Source organism: Salvia splendens, unplaced genomic scaffold (assembly GCF_004379255.2).
Source record: "Salvia splendens isolate huo1 unplaced genomic scaffold, SspV2 ctg527, whole genome shotgun sequence".
NCBI lineage: Eukaryota > Viridiplantae > Streptophyta > Magnoliopsida > Lamiales > Lamiaceae > Salvia > Salvia splendens.
In genome coordinates this window covers 7,383-28,125 of record NW_024599183.1, presented here as the reverse complement: position 1 = coordinate 28,125, position 20,743 = coordinate 7,383, and the positions used below count along the sequence as shown (strand labels likewise).

General features: G+C 38.4%; 2 protein-coding genes and 1 pseudogene across 2 annotated transcripts; 1 reads left to right on the top strand and 2 right to left on the bottom strand.

Annotated features, from left to right (window-relative positions):
- The first annotated feature begins 6,363 nt into the window (after positions 1 to 6,363).
- On the top strand, positions 6,364 to 8,575 carry LOC121790481 (annotated as a pseudogene).
- Positions 8,576 to 8,645: 70 nt separating this feature from the next.
- LOC121790479 (acyl-CoA-binding domain-containing protein 6-like) lies at positions 8,646 to 14,373 on the bottom strand. The gene is made up of 14 exons (XM_042188680.1): positions 14,218 to 14,373; positions 13,459 to 13,564; positions 13,206 to 13,283; positions 13,004 to 13,123; positions 12,768 to 12,834; positions 12,582 to 12,643; positions 11,936 to 12,075; positions 11,701 to 11,827; positions 10,820 to 10,934; positions 10,614 to 10,702; positions 10,406 to 10,489; positions 9,360 to 9,680; positions 9,219 to 9,278; positions 8,646 to 9,074 (listed from the first exon to the last, which is right to left on the bottom strand). Exons 2-14 carry the CDS (start codon positions 13,552 to 13,554, stop codon positions 8,913 to 8,915), a joined length of 1,521 nt encoding a protein of 506 aa, XP_042044614.1. The 5' UTR covers positions 13,555 to 13,564; positions 14,218 to 14,373; the 3' UTR covers positions 8,646 to 8,912.
- Positions 14,374 to 15,686: 1,313 nt separating this feature from the next.
- Positions 15,687 to 18,340, bottom strand: LOC121790478 (probable small nuclear ribonucleoprotein F). The gene is made up of 5 exons (XM_042188679.1): positions 18,207 to 18,340; positions 17,225 to 17,312; positions 17,048 to 17,085; positions 16,264 to 16,328; positions 15,687 to 15,984 (listed from the first exon to the last, which is right to left on the bottom strand). The coding sequence occupies exons 1-5, from the start codon at positions 18,210 to 18,212 to the stop codon at positions 15,915 to 15,917; spliced, it is 267 nt and encodes an 88-aa protein (XP_042044613.1). The 5' UTR covers positions 18,213 to 18,340; the 3' UTR covers positions 15,687 to 15,914.
- Between the last annotated feature and the right edge of the window lie 2,403 nt (positions 18,341 to 20,743).

Genomic DNA, 20,743 nt, shown 5'->3' with positions numbered 1-20,743 from the left:
CTAACAGTGCAAAAGCGAAGGAAGGAGAAAGAGATGTTGGTGAATGCTACCATTCAATGAGTTTTGGTCTAATACTAAATAGGAGAGGTTTGTAAGGCTTCCAAAATCTAACTGAGAAAGTGATCCCATTATATAATTATCACATATCGATTTTCTCAAGTTTGCTGCACAAACGAAAAGAAGGAAGCGATCCGATGAGTGAGTTCTCGGATAAGCCTAGATAAACTAGGTTTGTTAGGTTAGAAATTGTTGGGTCGTGATGCCTCCGATCTCACACTCACTCAATACGAGAAAATAAAGCACACAACGATGTAACGTGGTTCGGTGATAAACCACCTACGTCCACGGAGAAGATGACCGGAATCTTATTGATGAACAACTCTCAAATACAATGAACTCACACGCACAATTCAATCACTCCAAACTAATCGCAAGCTAGAGCAATAATCTCCCAATTGTGTATGTGTATTGTGTATTGTGTATTCTCCCTCTGCTTTGCAACTGAACACCTATCGAGCTATATATGTGAGATAAAGAAGAAAACAACTTAACTAACTTCATTTCCCAAAGTTAGTTATAACCGCAATTTCCAACGGCTAGTTCCAGCTCCCAAAACCGAGCTTCCTCTGCTTCCTTTCTTGATCCCTTCCTTGAGCTTCAACGGCTCTATCACTCGATCAATCTCCACTTGCTGTGAAAGCTGAGTTATGCAAGAATGATAGTTTGATGATACAAGAATGATAGTTTGATTATGCAAGAATGATAGTTTGCATGGACACACATTCAAAAATCTCCACCTTGTCCTTGCAAAGCTCCATCAATATCTAGATTCCCTTCTCAATCCTTGTTACAAGTCTCAACACTCCACAATCTCAACCAACTTCAAACAATGTTTGAACTTCGAAGTTGGCAGAGATTTGTCAACATATCTGATGCATTCTCCTCAGTAGGAACCTTCACCACATTGATCTTCCACTTTGAATCTCATCCCTGATAAAGTGTCTCCTCACATCAATATGCTTCGACCTCTCATGAAACATTTGGTGTTTGGCTAGGCAAATCGCAGAATTGCTGTCACAGTTTATCTTTACTGCCCCAGCTTCATTCCCAGATCTTCCAAGATTCCTTGCAACCATTTCCCTTCTTTGCAGCCTCTGTCAGAGCAATATATTCAGCCTCGGTTGTGGATAAAGCAACCACTGGCTGTAGGTTGGATTTCCAACTGACTGCTGTGCCAAATAAGGTGAAAATGTAGCCACTTTGTGATTTTCTGTTATCCAAGTTGGCTGCATAATCCGAATCACAATACCCTTCAAGGACTTCATTCTTTTCAGACCATGCTTCACCACCAAACCTTAAACCAGTCACAACAGATCCCTCAGATACTTCAAGATCCATTTCAGAGCAGCCCATGCTCTCTACCCGGATCAGCCATGTATCTACTAGCCACACTTATGGCATGAGCAACATCCGGTCTTGTACATATCATCAAGTACATTACACTTCCTATTATATTTGCATAGGGTATCATGCTCATCTCCTTCCTGATTTTCATCTGTCCTTGGCACTTGCTCTCTGCTCAACTTGAAATGGCCCGCTAATAGAGTAGAGACTGATCTTGCATTCATCACCTGATATTTTTTCATCACTTTTTGATGTATTCAGCTTGAACCAGCCTCAGCTCCTTCTTCTTCCTGTTTCTGACAATATCCATGCCTAGGATTCTCTTGCCTCTCCAAGATCCTTCATCTCAAACTTTTGCTTGAGCTCTTCTTTTACAATCTGCAGTTCACTTAAGCTTGATCCTGCCAGTAGAATGTCATCTACATATAGCAGTAGATAGGCAACTATCAGATCTCCACTTCTCTTGATATATACACAGCTATCAAAGCTAGATCTCTCAAATGCCATCAACTCCATCTGCTTATGGAACTTCTTGTTCCACTGCCGGCTGCTTTGCTTGAGCCATATAGGCTTTTCTTCAGTAGGCAAACTTTCTTCTCTTCTCCATTCTTCTCAAACCCTTAGGCTGCATCATATAGATCGTTTCCTCTAGATCCCATGTAAAAATGCTGTCTTCACATCAAGTTGATGCAGCTCCCAGTTGAAATGGGCAGTCATGGCTAACAAAATCCGAATAGAAGTGTGTTTAACTACTGGAGAAAACACCTCTGTGTAGTCAATGCCTTCCACTGTGTGAATCCCCTAGCTACCAACCTTGCTTTGAAACGTATGCTTTCCACTTCCCACCTCTACCTTCTTCTTGAATAGCCATTTGCAACTAATCAGCTTTTGAGTCCCTGGATCAGTCACTAAACCCAAGTCATTTTTTTAGTAGGGACTCTATTTTCTTCCTCCATAGCCTTGATCCACTTCTGACTTTCTTTGCAACTCATTGCCTCGTCATAGGTTGAGGGTTCTGAGAACATGAGCACCTCTGTCACACACAAAGCAAAGAAACTCATATCATAGTCTGAGAATCTGCTAGGTAGACCTGCATTTCTTCTGGGATTCCTTCTGGCCCTTTGACTTGCAGCAGCCTGCTGTACTGGTGACTCCTGATCACTTATATTCTGAGTTGGTTGAGAGATGGTTGCTCCACCTTCTTCTTGGTTTTCTGTGGACTCAGAATTCTCATCATCATCTGATTTTTCAGATTCTCTATCAAGCTCAAAATTCTGCATGCTTGCACTGCTGCTGTCATCAGAGACTTCTTTCCTTTTCTTGAATGGCATCTCTTCTTCTTTGAATATCACATCTCTGCTCACAATGATATTCTGCCTTACTCCATCTAGGTTCCATAATCTGTACCCCTTTACTCCATCTTGATACCCCAGCAATGCACATTTCTTTGCCCTTGGTTCCAATTTGTTTTGCTTAATACGTGCATAAGCAGCACACCCAAATATCTTCAGAGCAGAATAACCACCAAGGCTTCCATACCATCTCTGATCTGGGGTTTCATTCGATATAGCTGAAGATGGGCACTTATTGATCAGATCAGCTGCAGTAGAAACAGCCTCTGCCCAGAATTTCTTTGGCATTCCAGAATAGAATAGCATGCACCTCACCCTTTCTAGCAATGTCCTATTCATTCTTTCTGCCAACCCGTTTTGTTGAGGGTTTCTTGGCACGGTCCTATGCCTTCTTATCCCTTTCACTTTACAGAAACTATCAAACTCAGCAGACAGAAACTCCATGCCATTATCAGTCCTCATATATTTAAGCACTGAGCCTTTCTCATTCTCATATCTAGCATGCCATTGATATAGGTCTTCTGTCTGAGCCACATTCACAGCATCAACCATAGTTTCACCCAGCAAATAATACAGGCTATTCTTTCTTTGAGCCTCCAATACAGTTCTGAAGCCCTTTGTTACTCTGAGGATCCCATTACCAGAATCAAACTTGTATCCCTTTGATTCCAACATTCTAAGAGAGATGAGATTTCTCTTGATTTGAGGTATGAACCTGACCTCTGTGAGAGTCTTCACACTCCCATCCCTCACCCTCAATCTGATATTCCCAATTCCCTTGACATTACATATTTGGTCATTACCTAGCATCACTGAACCTTCCCAAGCTGATAATTCTTGAAACCAAGACTTGTGGGAACAAATGTGGAAGGAGCAGCCAGAGTCCATGATCCAGCACTCCTCAATCTTGGCTCCCGAGTGTATATTCAAAGCCTCATTATTTTTCACTTCTTGAGCCAAATCAGCAGTCTCTGCATTCCCAGCCTTTTCTTGTTCTTGTTTTTTCTTCCAAGCAAAACAATGCTTCTTCAAATGGTCCGATTTCTTGCAGTAGTGACAGCTTCTTTTCTCCTTCCATCCCCCCACCTTCTTCCTTTTTCTGGAACATCTTTTTGGTGCCCTTCTTGATCTGATTATTCTTCAAGTACAGGCTCTCAGCCACTGGGTCAGATTGCTTAATGTCAGCCCTCTGCGATTCTTTCAGCTTTAATGCATAGTGTATTTCCTCATAGGTAACTTTAGCCTCTCTCCCAAGAAGCACTGCATCCTTGAAGTGCTCATAACTCTTGGGCAGGGAATTGAGCAACATTAAGGCCTTATCTTCATCCTTAATCACCTCATCAATGTTTTCGAGATCATCTATGCATTTCCCAAACTCCTCAAGCTGTTCAGTAATGCTCTTTCCATCTGAAAACTTAAAGGCAAGAAGCTTCTGCTTCAAATGTAGCCGATTCGCTAGAGACTTAGTCATATACAATGACTCAAGTTTTGTCCAAACCCCTGCAGCCGTCTCTTCTTTGGATACTTCCCTCAGCACCCTGTCTGTGAGATTTAAGATCAGGGTGCTATAGGCCTTGTATTGCATGTCTTGAAGTCTCCCCTTCTCCTTTTCATCGGCCTCAGGTTTTTCTTTGGCATCATTGCCATCTTTCAAGACATCCCATAGACCTTGTTGCATCAAGATAGCCTTCATCTTCATCCTCCATAGCCCAAAGTCGTTTCTGCCGGTGAACTTCTCCACCTCGAACTTGGCCGTGGACATTTCTCGAACAAATGGTGGGCAATCGCCAAGATCGGCTCAAATAACAAATCTCCCGGACTTCTACTCGCCCAGAAAACCAACCAAGAAAACGTCTTCAACGTTTCCCACAGACGGCGCCACTTGTTGGGTCGTGATGCCTCCGATCTCACACTCACTCAATACGAGAAAATAAAGCACACAACGATGTAACATGGTTCGGTGATAAACCACCTACGTCCACGGAGAAGATGACCGGAATCTTATTGATGAACAACTCTCAAATACAATGAACTCACACGCACAATTCAATCACTCCAAACTAATCGCAAGCTAGAGCAATAATCTCCTAATTGTGTATGTGTATTGTGTATTCTCCCTCTGCTTTACAACTGAACACCTATCGAGCTATATATGTGAGATAAAGAAGAAAACAACTTAACTAACTTCATTTCCCAAAGTTAGTTATAACCGCCAATTTCCAACGGCTAGTTCCAGCTCCCAAAAACCGAGCTTCCTCTGCTTCCTTTCTTGATCCCTTCCTTGAGCTTCAACGGCTCTATCACTCGATCAAATCTCCACCTTGCTGTGAAAGCTGAGTTATGCAAGAATGATAGTTTGATGATACAAGAATGATAGTTTGATTATGCAAGAATGATAGTTTGCATGGACACACATTCACAGAAATCGTGGAAGGGATTGATCCCACGAAACCAGAACGCGACAAATCAAGGTGTCTCAGATATTTGAGACGATGGAATTGATTAGGAATCTCACTTGTGCTGAAGTCATTCCATCGGAGGCTTAGCTCTGAGTACAGATATGTCAACTGGAAAAGGGTCGATGACTCACCAAATCCGCGGGAGATTCGCTCGCTGTCGAGGAACAAACTGATGACACGACCAGCACCATCGCATTCCATGCCACCCCAGTCGCAACAATCATATGTTTGATTCCATGTCACCAAATTCTGAGATCGAGAAGAATTGAATACTAATTCACTCTTGAGGTCAAGTAACAATTTTTTTTTATGATCGAGGCATCGGGCATCGACAAATATTATGAAGAAGACTAAGAATAGGAGCGAATAAATTGCCATTGCAAAGAGAATAATGCATTCCTAACTTGAGTTGATGCATCTCTACTATGAAATGAAGACTGCTAATTACCAATGGCAGGCCTAGACAGAGCAGTGGGGTACCTAAAATTTTCAACGGTATTTTCTTATCTTTCTAATAAGAAAAAAAATAATTAAAATTTCTGATTATAATTTTAGATTTGGTCTGACATTGTTGGTAGAGGTTGAAAATTTTATGATTTTTTAAGTTTAGGCTCATTAGGTCATCACGTCAACCTCTACTGGATCATACGGCCGCAGTGAATCCGTCAGTGCCCGACCTCGCCAGTCACCAAGGCGCACCGTGCAAACCATATCATCGCCGAATGCACACCACATACGGCCGCCGTCTCCTAAATAATCTTAATCGATTGTGTTCTTACAATCCTACCTGGTCCAGCTCCATAGGTTTAAGGATACCAGCTATTGTATCGATATACGGCCAATGGGGTGGTGACACGTCACTCCTGATCAACATAATCAGACAAGCTTGGGCGGCAAAAATGTTGATCTTCTTGAAAATGTCCTAACACTAAGAAAAATGTCGCTTTCTCGACGAAGACAACATTCCAAAGGAATAAAAAGTGAATCTTAATTGCAAATATGAAGCTGTCATCACCTCGTTATAGCCGGCAACTAGCAGAATGCGACATGTTTTTAACAAATATTTAACAAACAAACATCATACAAAATGTGGAAAATTATTGAAAAAAATGGCATAGAACATACTGAGTGAGAAGAGGCTAATGGCAATGGCCACTATGGAGGAAGAATCCCTACAAAATTCTCTACACTTTGATAAGAAGTGTGGTTTCGATTCGCAAACCGGAATCTATCATTCCTCGGTTCGCCTCAACGAACATCAAAAGATCCCAACTCAGCCTAATCTTGACATAGCCACATACGTGTTGTCGCATTTCCCTCCACCGGAGGAGGCTGAGAGGCGTGTTGCGCTCATTGACTCCGATACCGGCCACCGCGTCACCTATGCTCAGCTCCAGCGGTCCATAACCCGCCTGGCTGCTGGTTTGCATCACGGGCTTGGGGTGAGGAAGGGCGATGTGGTGTTCGTCTTGTCGCCTAACTCGCTGCTGTATCCAACCATATGTCTCGCTGTGCTCTACATCGGTGCCGTCATCACCACTGCTAATCCGGTTAATACTGAAGCGGAGATCATCAAGCAAGTGCGTGATTCAGGTGCAATCCTAGCCATTGCTGTACCCTCGGAGATTTCCAAGCTGTCTTCGGCTGGAGTGCCTGTTCTCCATACTTCGCGTGGTGCAGGAGGCGGTCATCTTTCTGTTGAGGAGCTGATCGAGAACTGTGAAGCTTTGGAGATTACAGAGGCAAAGCCGAATCAGTCCGAGACGGCAGCAATTTTGTACTCGTCGGGGACTACCGGAACGAGCAAAGGAGTGGTATTGACTCATTCCAACTTCATCTCAGTTGTGACAATGATGAAATGGTCTACCCAAGTATCCAAGGCCAGTGATGATGTGATCTTATGTTTCATACCTATATTTCACATCTACGGCCTAGTATTTTTCGCGCTGGGATTGTTCACCACGGGCAACACGGTCGTGCTAATGAAAAGATTCGATTTCCAAGCAATGCTTGAAGCTATTCAGAAATACAAGGTGAACAACATACCTGCTGTTCCACCAGTGATTCTTGGTCTGGTTAAGCATGATACAAGAAGGCATGACTTAACTTCCTTGCGACGAGTGGGATCAGGAGCGGCGCCACTGAGCAACGAGGTGGCTGAGGCATTCAGGAAGAAGTTCCCTTGGGTTGAGCTTAGGACAGGCTACGGATTAACTGAGTCTTGCGGAGCTACTACCTACTTTGCTACTGATAAGGAGGCAAAGGCTCGCCCTGGCTCATCAGCAAGACTGCTCCCGTATTTCAGTGCCAAGGTGGTGGACCCCGAGACTGGAGTGGCGCTTCCGCCTTTCAGGGAAGGAGAACTCTGGTTAAAGAGCCCAAGTGTGATGAAAGAGTACTTGGGAAATAAGGAGGCAACTGCTGTAACTTTTGATTCGGAAGGTGGCTTAAAACAGGCGACCTTTGTTACTTCGATGATGAAGGATACATTTATGTCGTCGACCGGATCAAGGAATTGATCAAGCACAATGGTTATCAGGTATTATTTAGTCACAACATCTAATAAAAGAGTGTTTCCATTTAAAACTACAGTTTAGATAACTAAACTGCTGCCATAATGCAGGTGGCTCCAGCAGAGCTGGAAGCAATACTAATAGGCCATCCCGAAATAACCGATGCAGCAGTCATACCGTGTGTTTCCATATACCTTCAATTAACCCCTTCCCCATCCCCAAAACACAAACACACACAAAGTGCAGAGACGCAAAAAATGAAATATACGGAATAATCTATACATGTTGAGTTTATGTAATATTCTAACGCGGTAAGAACATTGTGCAGGCTTGAAGATGAAGCTGCAGGACAAATACCTGTCGCATGTGTGGTCAGAGCAGCAGCTGATAAGTTAACAGAAGATCAAGTCATACAATTCATTAATAGCCAGGTATTCACGAGACCAGCTCTTCTGTCCCTTCTGCTGAAACATGATTAAAACAATCAGAAACTATATCGACGATTCGCAGGTAGCGCCATACAAAGCGATTAGGAGAGTAAGTTTCATCAATGCCATACCGAGGTCTGCTGCTGGCAAAATTCTGAGAAGGCAATTGATATCACAGAGTAAGCAACAGATGCCTTCCAGATTATGAAGTAGCTAAGAAGCATCCTGAACTCGCAGTGGGAGGAATCTTCATCTGAATTTTCAAATCGAATCATTGTGTTTCTATATATATCATGACTATCTCCAAAATAAAGAGACTGCAATGTCAAAATCTGTAATAAAAAGGTGGTTCTAGCAGCTCAACTCTGTTCAAACTACCTTCCAATAGTAAGCATTGCCTAAGAAGTGTCCAAAAAGTATATTCTCGAGCTGCGCATAATGTTGTTATTCATTTTAATTGGAAGTTTTACATTGAAGATAAAGACAAAATGAATGAATCTAAATGTTTAAAAGTCACAAAAAATTACAAAAAGACTAGTGATTTGTGTTGTTCCAAAGTATTTCAAGAGAAACAAAAGTTGCGTGAATGGGGTGAAGATAATCCATTTCATATATAGTTTTCTACGCAAAGACATTCTACAATGGGAAAAAGTACTTCAAAATTCACTCCATCAAGCATAGTGATTGCAGTCGGACAATCATCACGTTTATGGACTCGACTGCCCTTGGCAACTTCATCTGTTCTGAGCAACTAGCTTATCCAGCAACCCACTTCCAGATACCACCAGATCGCTGCTTCTGGACTTCTGCGTGCTCCATATCACTTTCAAGTGCAGATTTTTCCATCCTAAGTGCTTGAACTTCCTCTTCTAATGATGGAAGTGATTCAAGCACCTTCTGCAGCTCTGCTATTTGTGCCTGGAAATGACGTAAGATATCGATTAATTAGATATCAGCCAGAACAATTATTATATCAGTCATCCTCGGCGGGATGGGGGCAAGTTCAACAGAGTTGACATGACCCAAAAAAAAAAGAAGAGAGGATGCAGATAGTTGTATGACCTCTAGGTTGGCACATCTTGACCTCTCCTGAATAAGCTGTCCTTGCACCGAATGTAATTCCTGCATCCAGTTCTCGATGATAAATATTTTTTTACAGCAACAATGATGCAAAGAGTTTTAAACAATATTCTGGCACCTAACCTTGGAAAACTCAGCATGATTTCCATTTATCTCTTCAATCTTTGTCTTGATAGCAGAGTTGTCAGCTGTTATCTCAGTAAGTGACAATTCCAAAGCCTTCTTTTCCTCTTTGAGTGAGTTAATTTCAGCTGAGATATCCTTCTGGGAGGTATCCACTGGGATTATCTTAGAATTTGAATCTTCTTTTTCACTGAAACTCGACAGTTCAGGTTTTGCCAAGGCATATGCAGTAGTTACGGAAGCAGCGGCAGCGGCCGCTGCTGGTGATTGCAAAATCTTAGGTTGCAAATAATCCCTAGGTTTGACCCTCATAGCAAACACCTATACACGAAAGGATACACCAACCCTACTGGTTAGTTTGAGTTAAAGCAGTAGGAAAACAGGAAAGTGAAAGTATTGAAAAAACAAATAATGTAAATGATTAAAAGAAAAGGTAGAAATGAAGAAGTATCCCTCACAGCATACACGTAACTATACAAAAGATTTTCATATTTTACTTAGAGGTTGTTTGGGTACTGCACAGATAGAACTTACTATGATAAAAGATATATATAAGCTTCAAGACTCAAGATCTTTGCCAAAACACCCCACTCATACACAAACACAAATAAATTATTTTTTCTCATATACTCCCTCTGTCTGCCATTAGGAGTCCCATTCCTTGGCGGCACGGGTTTTAAGAAGTGTTAAGAAAAGTGGGTAGAAATAAGTTAGTGGAATATGAGTCTCACTTGTATATATTAGTTTTAAATGAAATGTGAGTGGAATGAGTTAGTGGAATGTGGGACCCTATTACCATTTAAGGTAAAAGTGAACCGGGACTCCTATTCGCGGACGGAGGGTGTAACATTTTATCATCATACTTCCCATTTTTCTGTCCCCATGGCCCATGGTAAACTTACATGTCCCATAAAATAGACATACTTCTATCATATAAAGATGGAACTTCTCTTAATTGTAAAACAAACAAATAGACAAATTCACCAACATCTAATTGTAATCACTCTTGGTATGAAGGTAGATCTTGTACAATCACAAAAAAGTACCTCGTTGTGATACTTCCCATTATAGCCGCCATACGTGAACAACACGTTCTCACTCCCAAGTGATGCAGATGCAATGCTGAGACCCTGTTTTATGTTTCACATTACAATCTCATGCAAACAATAAATATATTTAATACCAGTTCTGCAATCTATAGATACAGCTCAAATGACAATATGACAAATTAAATACACACAGCCAGTGAAGTACCTCACTAGCTAGTGGATCTCTTCCCTTCACAGAAGTAACCACAGATACAGCAAGCTTTGACATATTTATAACAATGGTCTCTGGGGAACCTGCAAGAAACATGGTGTGTTTCACAACTAGTCATAGAAAAACAGAAGCACAGACTAATGTGAGAAGGAAATTGAAATGTTATGACAAAACTCGACCCTATATTAGATTTCACCCACCACTTTTGTTATCTCCACCACCAACTATATACCAATTTCCATCAACTGCAACACCAGCATGACCAGCCCTAGGAGCAACCACATCACCCTGCAATTGTGGTTTGGACCATTCCATCTACAATAAAAGAATTGCAGTCCATTTAATATTCATCTTATTAGCAAGTAACAATCAGGTATTCAAGAAAACAAATCCCAAGGACCTTACCCCCTCCTGCAAATCAAATGCCTTTAGTTTATTACATAAGGTCTAGAAAAATAAGGATCTTTTTATTATCTTAATATTTAAAGGAAATATTGTGGACAAGTTGTAGTTTCCTCATCCGCCATGATCCAAAAAATTACCTACATTTGCCTTGGGGGGGGGGGGAGAAGAAATATGTAACTCAGTCCCACAACGGTATCGAACAACATATGCAATTAACTAAATTAGTTGGGTCACATGAGTTACAAATCATTTCTCCCATTACTATTGTTTGGTAGTCCTAAAATATGCAGTAAACTAACAGAGCTTGGAGATACATTTAACAAGAAAAGATAATCATTTGAATGTAACAAGAAACAAATAAACAGGCATATGAACATTTGTGATAAAAAAAAATAGAGATGTTTTGAAAACAAACTCCATGTATGCATAGCACATAGCAACACTTGGCCACAACCTGATTTAGTTTACGACTTTCCAAACAGTAAAAGGAGTCCCTTGGGATGAAAAACTAAACTCAACCAAGAAGCAATATGCTAAAGATTCACTTGCATATGGATTTCTATTTACTCAGTTAATTACTTCTTATAAGGAAAATTGGGAAAGTTTGCTCGCATGTCATTACTGAGGCTGGATCAACATGGACAGAAATATAATGGAAAGAAGAAGGTAGGCTCACTGTTTCTAAGTCCAGCACATGAAGGTCATTGTAAAAGACTGAATGAGAGCATCCACCGAATATGAAAAGATAGCGATCGGCATGTAGAGCAGCTGCATGATCAAATCTAGGGGATGGAGGTATCTGTCTGTCAAAGTAAAAAACAAATATTAATTGGAATTCATTGATGAAATGTATATAGAAATCAGCAATTTGAGTAGATACAGTAACGCATTGATTAGATAAAGTAACGTACGTGGTCTCAACAGCACTCCATGTTTTTGTCTCCAAATCAAGAACATGAACATCATTTAGTAATCGTCTATGGCGGTCTTCTCCACCAAACATGATAATTTTAGAACCAAACTGTGTAACAGACTGCCCACTCCGAGCTACCTAATGAAATACCATGATAATGCCTAACAATTACATCATTGAAGGAAAATAAATAAATAATAAACATACATACAGTGTCCACTCTGAGCTGCCAAATGAAACACCATAAGAACACTTAATAGTTACATCTGTGAGGCAAAAACGAACCCCCAAGAAAACATTTTATACAAAATTAGAAACTACATAAACTTTGTTTTATCCACATGACTCATATTAGCAAACAAGGGGCACGTTTAGTCGATGAATGGAAAACTAATACTCCCTCCGTCCCACAAAAGATGTCACACTTGTGGGACAGCACGGGATTTTAGGAGGTTTTGTTTCGTGTGTTAGATGGAGAGAGAAAATATAATTTTTATATTAATGTGAGAGAGAACTTTTTCCAAAAATGGAAATGTGACATCTTTTGTGGGACGAACAAAAAAGGAAAGTGTGACATCTATTATGGGACGGAGGGAGTATGACAAAGACAAAACTTTTAATGCGAAATCAAAGAATCAGTTTACCGGAATATTTCCGAAGGTCTCAACAACACCGCAAGTGTATGATTCAAGATCAATGAACCGCACTAAAGAGTATATAGAAAAGACATAAGAGTCAGTACTGGATGAAAAAAAAAACAAATTAAACAAAGACAAAAATGTTAGTTCAACATAATCAAGAGTTTAGCATAGTAGATCTTAAAAACAAACCTACGACGGTGTCACCACTCTCCTTTGTGAGGCCAGCAAGAAGAAGTAGTCTTCCATTCCACACAATCTGCAGTTGGGAAATTAACTCTATAGATCAATTAGATATATTAAAATATAAACTAATATTACTTCAAAACTATCATGGCTATTTGCAGCCTAAAATTAGAAAATATGATGAATGGTAAAGGAGGAGGGCATATAAAATGCATAAAAGATGAAATATCCAAACTGATTACCATGCTGTGACCCGAGGTTGCTGGGAAAGCTCCAAGTTTGGCACCATCTGTACTTTTATCATCATTGGCTTCCATGTTCAGTTTGATACTTGACCACATCAAGTTCTTCAGATCGAACACCTAAAATTATACGGAAAAATTAATAAAACATAAACCCCAATCAAAAATTCATGAGTTGTAAGCAAGGAACAGTTAGCAATACCTGTATATCAGATAGGTATCTACCATTGCGGCTTCCACCCATAACGTATAACTTCTCTCCCAATACTGTTGCAGCATGCTGTAAGGCAAGAACAAATATATATTGGGAAAAAGTACATTAAACATATTTGTAAATAGCAATCAACGTTTACAAATTTACAGCTTTTTTCAATAAAATGAAAGCAGAAGAGAAACTTAAAATAGGAAAAGGACGGTTGAAAATCCAGAGAGTTCAATTTTCTAGATAACTTTACCTTGTACCGAGCAGCAGGCCGCTGGCCATCTACCGGGAGCGCTGCCCACTGTTCATGGTTTAAATCCAAATGCCAACTTCGATTGTCCATTCCCATTGCAGGTGTCCTGCCACACCAGAAAAATTATCAGTTCGGAGAAAAAACAAGCATTAGTTACAGTAGTACACATAATCTATCTTTTCTAGACTAAGAACCTAAAAATGAGAGAAAGTATAGCTATTTATTATTGAGGTTCGAAATGCAGCTTACCAAATCTATATCTCAATAGATAGTAAATTTGGTTACATTTTCCAAACAATATAAGAAAAAATTTGGTTACATTTTCCAAACAATATAAGAAAGGAATGATCAGCAAATTTCACGAAGTTTCAAATCCCAAGTTAACTCTAATTTCTCAGTTTCACAATGTACATAATTGGAATACTCCCATTCAGCTGTGGAGTGAGCTAATTCGAATTCAAAGCAACACACTCAGCTGGATTAAAACTCCGTACACGGTCATCAAACTCCAAAGCACACTTACAGCTGTGATTAATTAGATCCAGCCACTGATCAAAACCAAGTATCACAATCACAAAATTCTCATGATCGACGCTCATTTCCCGGTCTTCAAATTTCGAAAATTCACATGATAGATCAACAATACGCAATAATCAAAACGACAAAACAAAAATCATCGCATGAAATGCCGCCAAAAAACACAGAAATTGATCAACTACAGGGGAAAAAATTCAGAATTCGAAACAGCAGAAAGCTTACGAGAGAGGTAGGGAATCGGATCCGCGCAGTGGAGAGAGATCGGACGGCTGAGATCGCCCGATCTCGAACCGGGACAAATGGAGCAGATCGAGGCACCGACGAAACCGAAATTTACAAAGCGGTTGAGCTCTGGTTTTAATGGATGAGGGATTTTTTTCCGAACAATATGTTGATAATTGATAATTTGGTGCAAGTCAAAGGGGTATAATTGTCATTTGGATAACAATTTCCATTTTATAACAATGCTTTCTTATATGTGGGTTACAATCATCCTTTTTTCAAATTAGTACAATGCTAGATTATACAAAAATAAATAATTCGAATTACTTCATTGGGGTTGTTTATTTGTGAGAATTATATCTGGAAAATTAACGAGTAATTAACAAAATCTTAACATGATTTTAAATTATCAATCATATTTTACTAGTATTATTATTAGCAATCAATAATTAATTATATTGATCTTAATGTAATTGTTAAACTATATAATAATAATATAGTAATAATAATAATAATAATAATATAAGTTAATTCATTTATTATAACAATTATTAAGAAAATATTAATTTAATTTTAAAATTATGATTTCGATTGTTATTATTATTATTACTGCTTCAATTAGTACACCTATTAGTTAATTCAGTTATTATAACAATTACTTAGTTGAACATAAATTAAAAATCCTACCAATTTTCTTTGATATTTTCAAACACATGACAAATGATAAGTAATTTATTAGGAATCATGTACCTTGAAATTATATTCCAATAGATCATAATCTTTAATAGTAAAATTAATTGGCCTTTTGGAGGAAATCGGATTTATGAGACTTTTCTCACGATACATAATTTTCCATTTTATTACATTCCCAACTTTGGCCATAATTTAGGTATGTAGTGTTTAAAATTTCAAGAATAGGTAGTTTGGTATTAAGTTTGACAAATCAGTGAGGTTTGTTATAATTCCATAATAAAATAACTTAATTAATTACAGTACCAAATTTAGTCAAATTCTGATTATATATAACAGTCTGATTTAAATAACTAATCCATTGTTCTACTGGTCTTTTTAATCTCAGCCCCACGATTTTATCATCCGACGGTTAGATTGATGCCACGTGCCATTATATAATGTAGATTTTCAGTTGAATAATGCACACCGACTAATAATGCATCATTATAGTGTAATAATGCAGATTTTCAGTTGAATAATGCACACAGACTAATAATGCAAATTTTTCGTCAAATAATGCAGATAATCACAACCATCCAATTCAAGGATCCAAGGACTGTGATTAAAAAGAACATGGGACTGAAAAGCTGCGAATGACCTTAACACACCCATATATATATATATATATATGGGCAAACAAGAAAATCATGATTTGGTGATAATTGAACCCATTGCAAAAAAATATGGGCAAATTAATTTTCTATCTAATAATTCAACCGAGTAATAACGAACCCTAATGCACCAAATGAATTCAAACTCTCATTTTTTTCAATTTTCTAGACTGATATGAGACAATTTATAACAAAATATATCCCTTCAACAGCTCATGTGCATAAATTTTACATGAACAAAGATAGAATGCATGTCAAGTACAACTACTACACAAATGATAGAAGCTTGGGAGAAGTGCAGATGCAAGATCAACCACCAGTTCAATAAGGCATACGATGATACAATCGGTCAGACTAATCACGGTCAGCATCTTCGATCTCTTCATCCTCAGGCACACCGCGGAGATACAGAACATTATTGCATCTGCACAAGATAACCCAAAAAGATTTCATCAGCTAACTGTATTTCTCTGAGAACTATATTGCTTCGTAAAGCCCAACTGCTGAACAGAATATTCACAACTTAAGTAATAAATTCCTCAAAGGAACAAATGTTCATATGAAAAATTAAGACATACTGTATTCTATGAGAACTGAGATAGTGAGAAGTAATAGTAGTTTGTGCGAAGTATATTAATCTATCTAGTTTCATCCAAGTATGTGTATGTACTTAGAAGATGATTGGAGAGAAGATGAATGGAACCTGATCAAGATTTCTCCAAGGCTTCCAGTGCACTGCCCATCAATGTATTCCTCAGCATTCGCAAGCTACAAAAATAAATGATTAAGCATTAATAGCTATATGTCAAACAATTTTGACCGTTTTAAGGTAAACCACTCAATTGGATAAAATACTATCAAGCTATATAACCAACAGATTATGTCCTTATTCAGTTTCTACATTCAATATAAAAATATTTGCTTGTATAACATAAGTTTAGAACAGTGAAGCTTCAAATTTTTCCTGTAAATAAATGCTATAGCAGAAACTAGCCCAACAAAATTCACATCCATTTAGATGGGGAGTGAATTTATGCAGGGAATTACTAATTGTCAGGTGTAGGACGGAAGTTCCCACTTTCCACTACAGAAACATTCCATCAAAATAAAAAAGAACATACATTTTCATGTCAGAGTATAACCTACAAGCTAGGTAATTGTCATATTTCTCATCACATCCAAATTCGTACTCCCTCCGTTCCATGTTAATAGAGTCATTTTTCTATTTTGGGAAGTTCCAAGTTAATTGAGTCATTTCTATTTTTGGCAAAAAGTAATTCTCCCTTTTACTTTATTCTCTCTTCATCTCTCTTACTTTCTTCTCTCTTACTTTTTTCACTATTCATTTAACACACTATTATTAAACTCCGTGCCAAAAAGAAATGCCTCTATTAACAAGGAACGGAGGGAGTATCAAGTACTGTTGTTGTGAGTTAATATACAATGTAGCAAATTATAGGTTGATGTTTTAATACAGTACTAGGTACCTGCAAGTTCATGTATGAATCCACAGAGACGAGGAAACCTGGAACACAACAGAAATAGAAAATTAATCTTCTCAGTGATATAAGAATGCCAAATATTTAATATATGAAGGAGAAAAGATAAGAGTAATGAAGAGGTATTCATATTATTAGAAAAATCAATCCCAAAACTTTAGTAACCTTTGTATTCCATTCCCCATTTGAGTTTGACCATGACAGGCTTCCCAGTCAAATTGTTCAAGAAAGGCTTGGGGTTAACTGGCACGGTCTGCAAGCAACAACCAAAAATATTTCAGAACACAGAAATTTATCATTATGCCCACACACAGATAATCTCTGCATACCATATCAAGTTGACACAATGGACCAAGCCATGCTGACTTTGTGAAACCAAGAAAGATGCAAACTAAACCCGAAAAGAAAATTGGCAGTCTTTCACTCCTACCAACTAATTATCCTTGATGCAATGGCATGGGGTTTATCTCTAAAGCAGGAATATGAGTTGACAATACAAGCTGGAAATAAATAGTGTTTTGGGCATACTTAACCTAAAAGAATCTACACCTAAGAACAGGTATGTAGATACATACATCACCTAAACCTAAGTATGCAGTAAAAACAGTGAAAAGCAAGATGAAACTCATCTCCACTCAATAACCATAAGTCGAAATACGGACTGCAATGAAAGACGGCATTAACATTGGCGAGTTTTGGATCGTAAAGCTGAGGTTAAAACTCCTCAATGTCAAACACTACGAGTCTATGAGCTATCCAAAGGTAAAAAAACAAACAAAAAATGTAATCATTTCAAACAGAAAGCAGAAACTCAATCAACTCATTATTTAACTCAATTAAGTTGCTCAATCACAGTGCATTTTCAGAAACCCTTGAATTTTCGCCTTTTCTTCACAGCAAAAGCAAGAATTCAAACGAATCCCCTATCTCGTATAATAACACGCTATTCATCAGAAAAATGAAAACAAGCGTCGTAAGCATATAAAACCGAAGCAGAAAATGGAAATTCCAAACCCCCTATATCCACCCCTCCCCCCAATTTTGCCCTCTTCGTTATTTTTTCTAGCCTTCCATTTCATGAACGGTTAGATCTGAATAAACATACACAAACACACAATCAATAAAGTGAATATGGAGGGGAGCTTACCGCCATGGGAGAAAATTTCTTGAGCTGGGAGGGTTTAGGGTTTTGGAGATTGACAGTGGCGAAACCGACGACGTATCGTCGTAGTATATATGGAGAAGGGTATAAATAGCAAGTAGGAAAGAGTATAACTATAAGGCCCGCCCCCAACAAAGTGTAAATTTAGATTAGGGTAAACTGATTCTCAAATTTTATAAGAGCGTCAGCAATCGCGGACGTCCACGCGGAATTCCCACCATTGCGCGTCCCAGGCATAGATACGAAATTCTGCGAAGGAATTCGCAGTTCCACGGTGTTCCGCGGAATTCCGTGGAGAATTCCGTGCGGACGTCCGCCACGCCCGAGGAATTCCGCTTTTTTTCGTTAAATGTTTTTTTTCGATTCCTATATATACATCCCGTTGAACTTCATTTCATTTGCACCACTTGTATTAATAAGTTTCTCTCTCTCAAAATACCTTTTTTAGTAATTATGTATTTTTTTTAATGAAGTATGGTTTTTTTTTAAATAAAGTGGATGCATTTTCTCCGTATTCGCGTCGAAATTTTAATTCCGTAAATTGTTTAATTTCGAAAATTGTATAATTTGTGAATTTATGAATTTTTTTAATGTTGGAATTCCGTCGGGAATTCCGCAGGGAATTCCGCTACTGTGCAGTGGGAATTCCGTATGACTTGGCATAGCAGTGGGAAGTCCGTATGACGTGTTTTTGGGAATTCCGCCGGGAATTCCGCTCCACTGCTGATGCTCTAAAGTTAGATTTATTATGGTAATATTATTCATAGTATTTTTTTAACTAAGTAACTTTGTTTTATTTGAATTAATAACATCGTATAACTCACCAGCAATGATGTTCATTTATAATTTTACAATTGTGGTATCAGATAGAATTTCATCATAGAATAATTATGAAACAAATTCAAAATTCTTACTTTTCTCGATTGAAAATAGTACTCCGTGTATACCCCTTAAATAAGGGTATTGTTCTATTAACAAATATAATCCTTTGTTTAAAATATATACACTTCAATATTTATGTACAGTCTATTTGTAAGCCCAATGGCCAATTTTATTAATTATCATAATTTTTGTTGCCAAATCCAATATTATTGCACAGTAATAATGTTAATAAGGAGTGCTAATATTAAAAACAATTGGGCCAAGCCTACTAGTTTGGAAGGCAAAATGATAATGACCCAATCCAGTTTAATTGTATTGGGCTTGTTGCGATATAGCTTCACGAGTTAGGCTATAGTAATAATAAAACAATATTTTATTTATTTATTTTTAGATCAATACAAACAAAATTGAGTATATACCTTCTTTGTTACTGAGGTTATATCAAAGTTAAATTACAAAATATGTACAGATTTTGTGAACTTTACTGAAAAAACAAATGTATTGTGATAAAAGAAAAACATCTTATCAATTGATTTAAACATGATAAACTCAACATAATATTTGAATGAAAAAGTATGATTATTAAGGAGAATTCTCCTAGCAGAAGGAGTTTTAAATCTAATATTTGGAATAAAAAATTGCACATCGTTTAGAAGAAAAAAACGTGTCATGAATATATATTTGAATTTCATTAATTAGTATATTTACGAACTATGTTTATGCATTAACAATAAACAAATACACTTAGACAAATTCATGCGCAATTAGAGATATGATTAAGACATGCCGACACATTGATCGAAAATTGTCAATTTTGACCTTAATTGATTTGTTCAAACAATGAAATGAACTAATCGAAAACGCGCAATAACAATTTCGATAAATACTACTAACACATAAATGCTTATAGTATTAATTAATAATGGTGTGTGATGAGTCCGCGAATTATTGATGATGATGAATGCTCGTAAAAATAAATTACGACACGGAAATTTTACGTGGTTCGATTTACTGAGGTAAATCTACGTCCACGGGGAGAAATGGGGGCAGGTTTGTATTGCTTGATCTGCGAATTACAGCTTACAACACAGACTTGCTATATGACTTTTTCTCTAGAGAGATTCTAACCTCTCATATCAGATCTAAGTTCTATTTATATATGGAACTAAGATCGTGGCTTGCATCTCCACCCTAAGTCGTGGATGTCGTGTAGGTCATGGCCTAAGATCGTGGATGTAGCGTAGGTCATGGCCTACGATCGTGGCCTGAGTTGACACCACGTGTACGTGGGTGTGTTGGACATCCTGTATGGGTCCACTAACTCCTTGTTCGGTCGAATACTGAGACCGAACTGCTTTGGTTGCCGATCTTTGAGTAGAGCTTGATGCCGACCTGAGAGCAGAGCTTGATTGGTTGGCTTTTACCGAGCTGTAGGCTGAGGCCGAACTCTTTGGTAATGCCGAACTCATACTCCTGCTTTGGTTGCCGATCTGAGAGTAGAGCTTGATAGGTTGGCTTTTACCGAGCTGTAGGCTGAGGCCGAACTCTTTGGTAATGCCGAACTCATACTCTTCCTTGGGCTTTGGGCTGATGGGCCGTCATTGCTGTGGGGCTTGTTTAGTACGCACCCCATCACAAAG

What these genes read in the sequence shown, in the direction of transcription:
- LOC121790478 (XM_042188679.1), bottom strand. An exon ending in ATGGGGAATGGAATACAAAG is followed by an intron (nt 17,086 to 17,224) that starts GTTACTAAAGTT and finishes GTTGTGTTCCAG; the next exon opens with GTTTCCTCGTCTCTGTGGAT. An exon ending in CTTGGAGAAATCTTGATCAG is followed by an intron (nt 15,985 to 16,263) that starts GTTCCATTCATC and finishes TATCTTGTGCAG; the next exon opens with ATGCAATAATGTTCTGTATC.
- LOC121790479 (XM_042188680.1), bottom strand. Translation starts at nt 13,554, where the DNA reads ATGGGAATGGACAATCGAAGTTGGCATTTGGATTTAAACCATGAACAG. An exon ending in TGGAGTGCTGTTGAGACCAC is followed by an intron (nt 11,828 to 11,935) that starts GTACGTTACTTT and finishes TTACTTTGACAG; the next exon opens with ACAGATACCTCCATCCCCTA. An exon ending in GAGATCCACTAGCTAGTGAG is followed by an intron (nt 10,490 to 10,613) that starts GTACTTCACTGG and finishes AACATAAAACAG; the next exon opens with GGTCTCAGCATTGCATCTGC.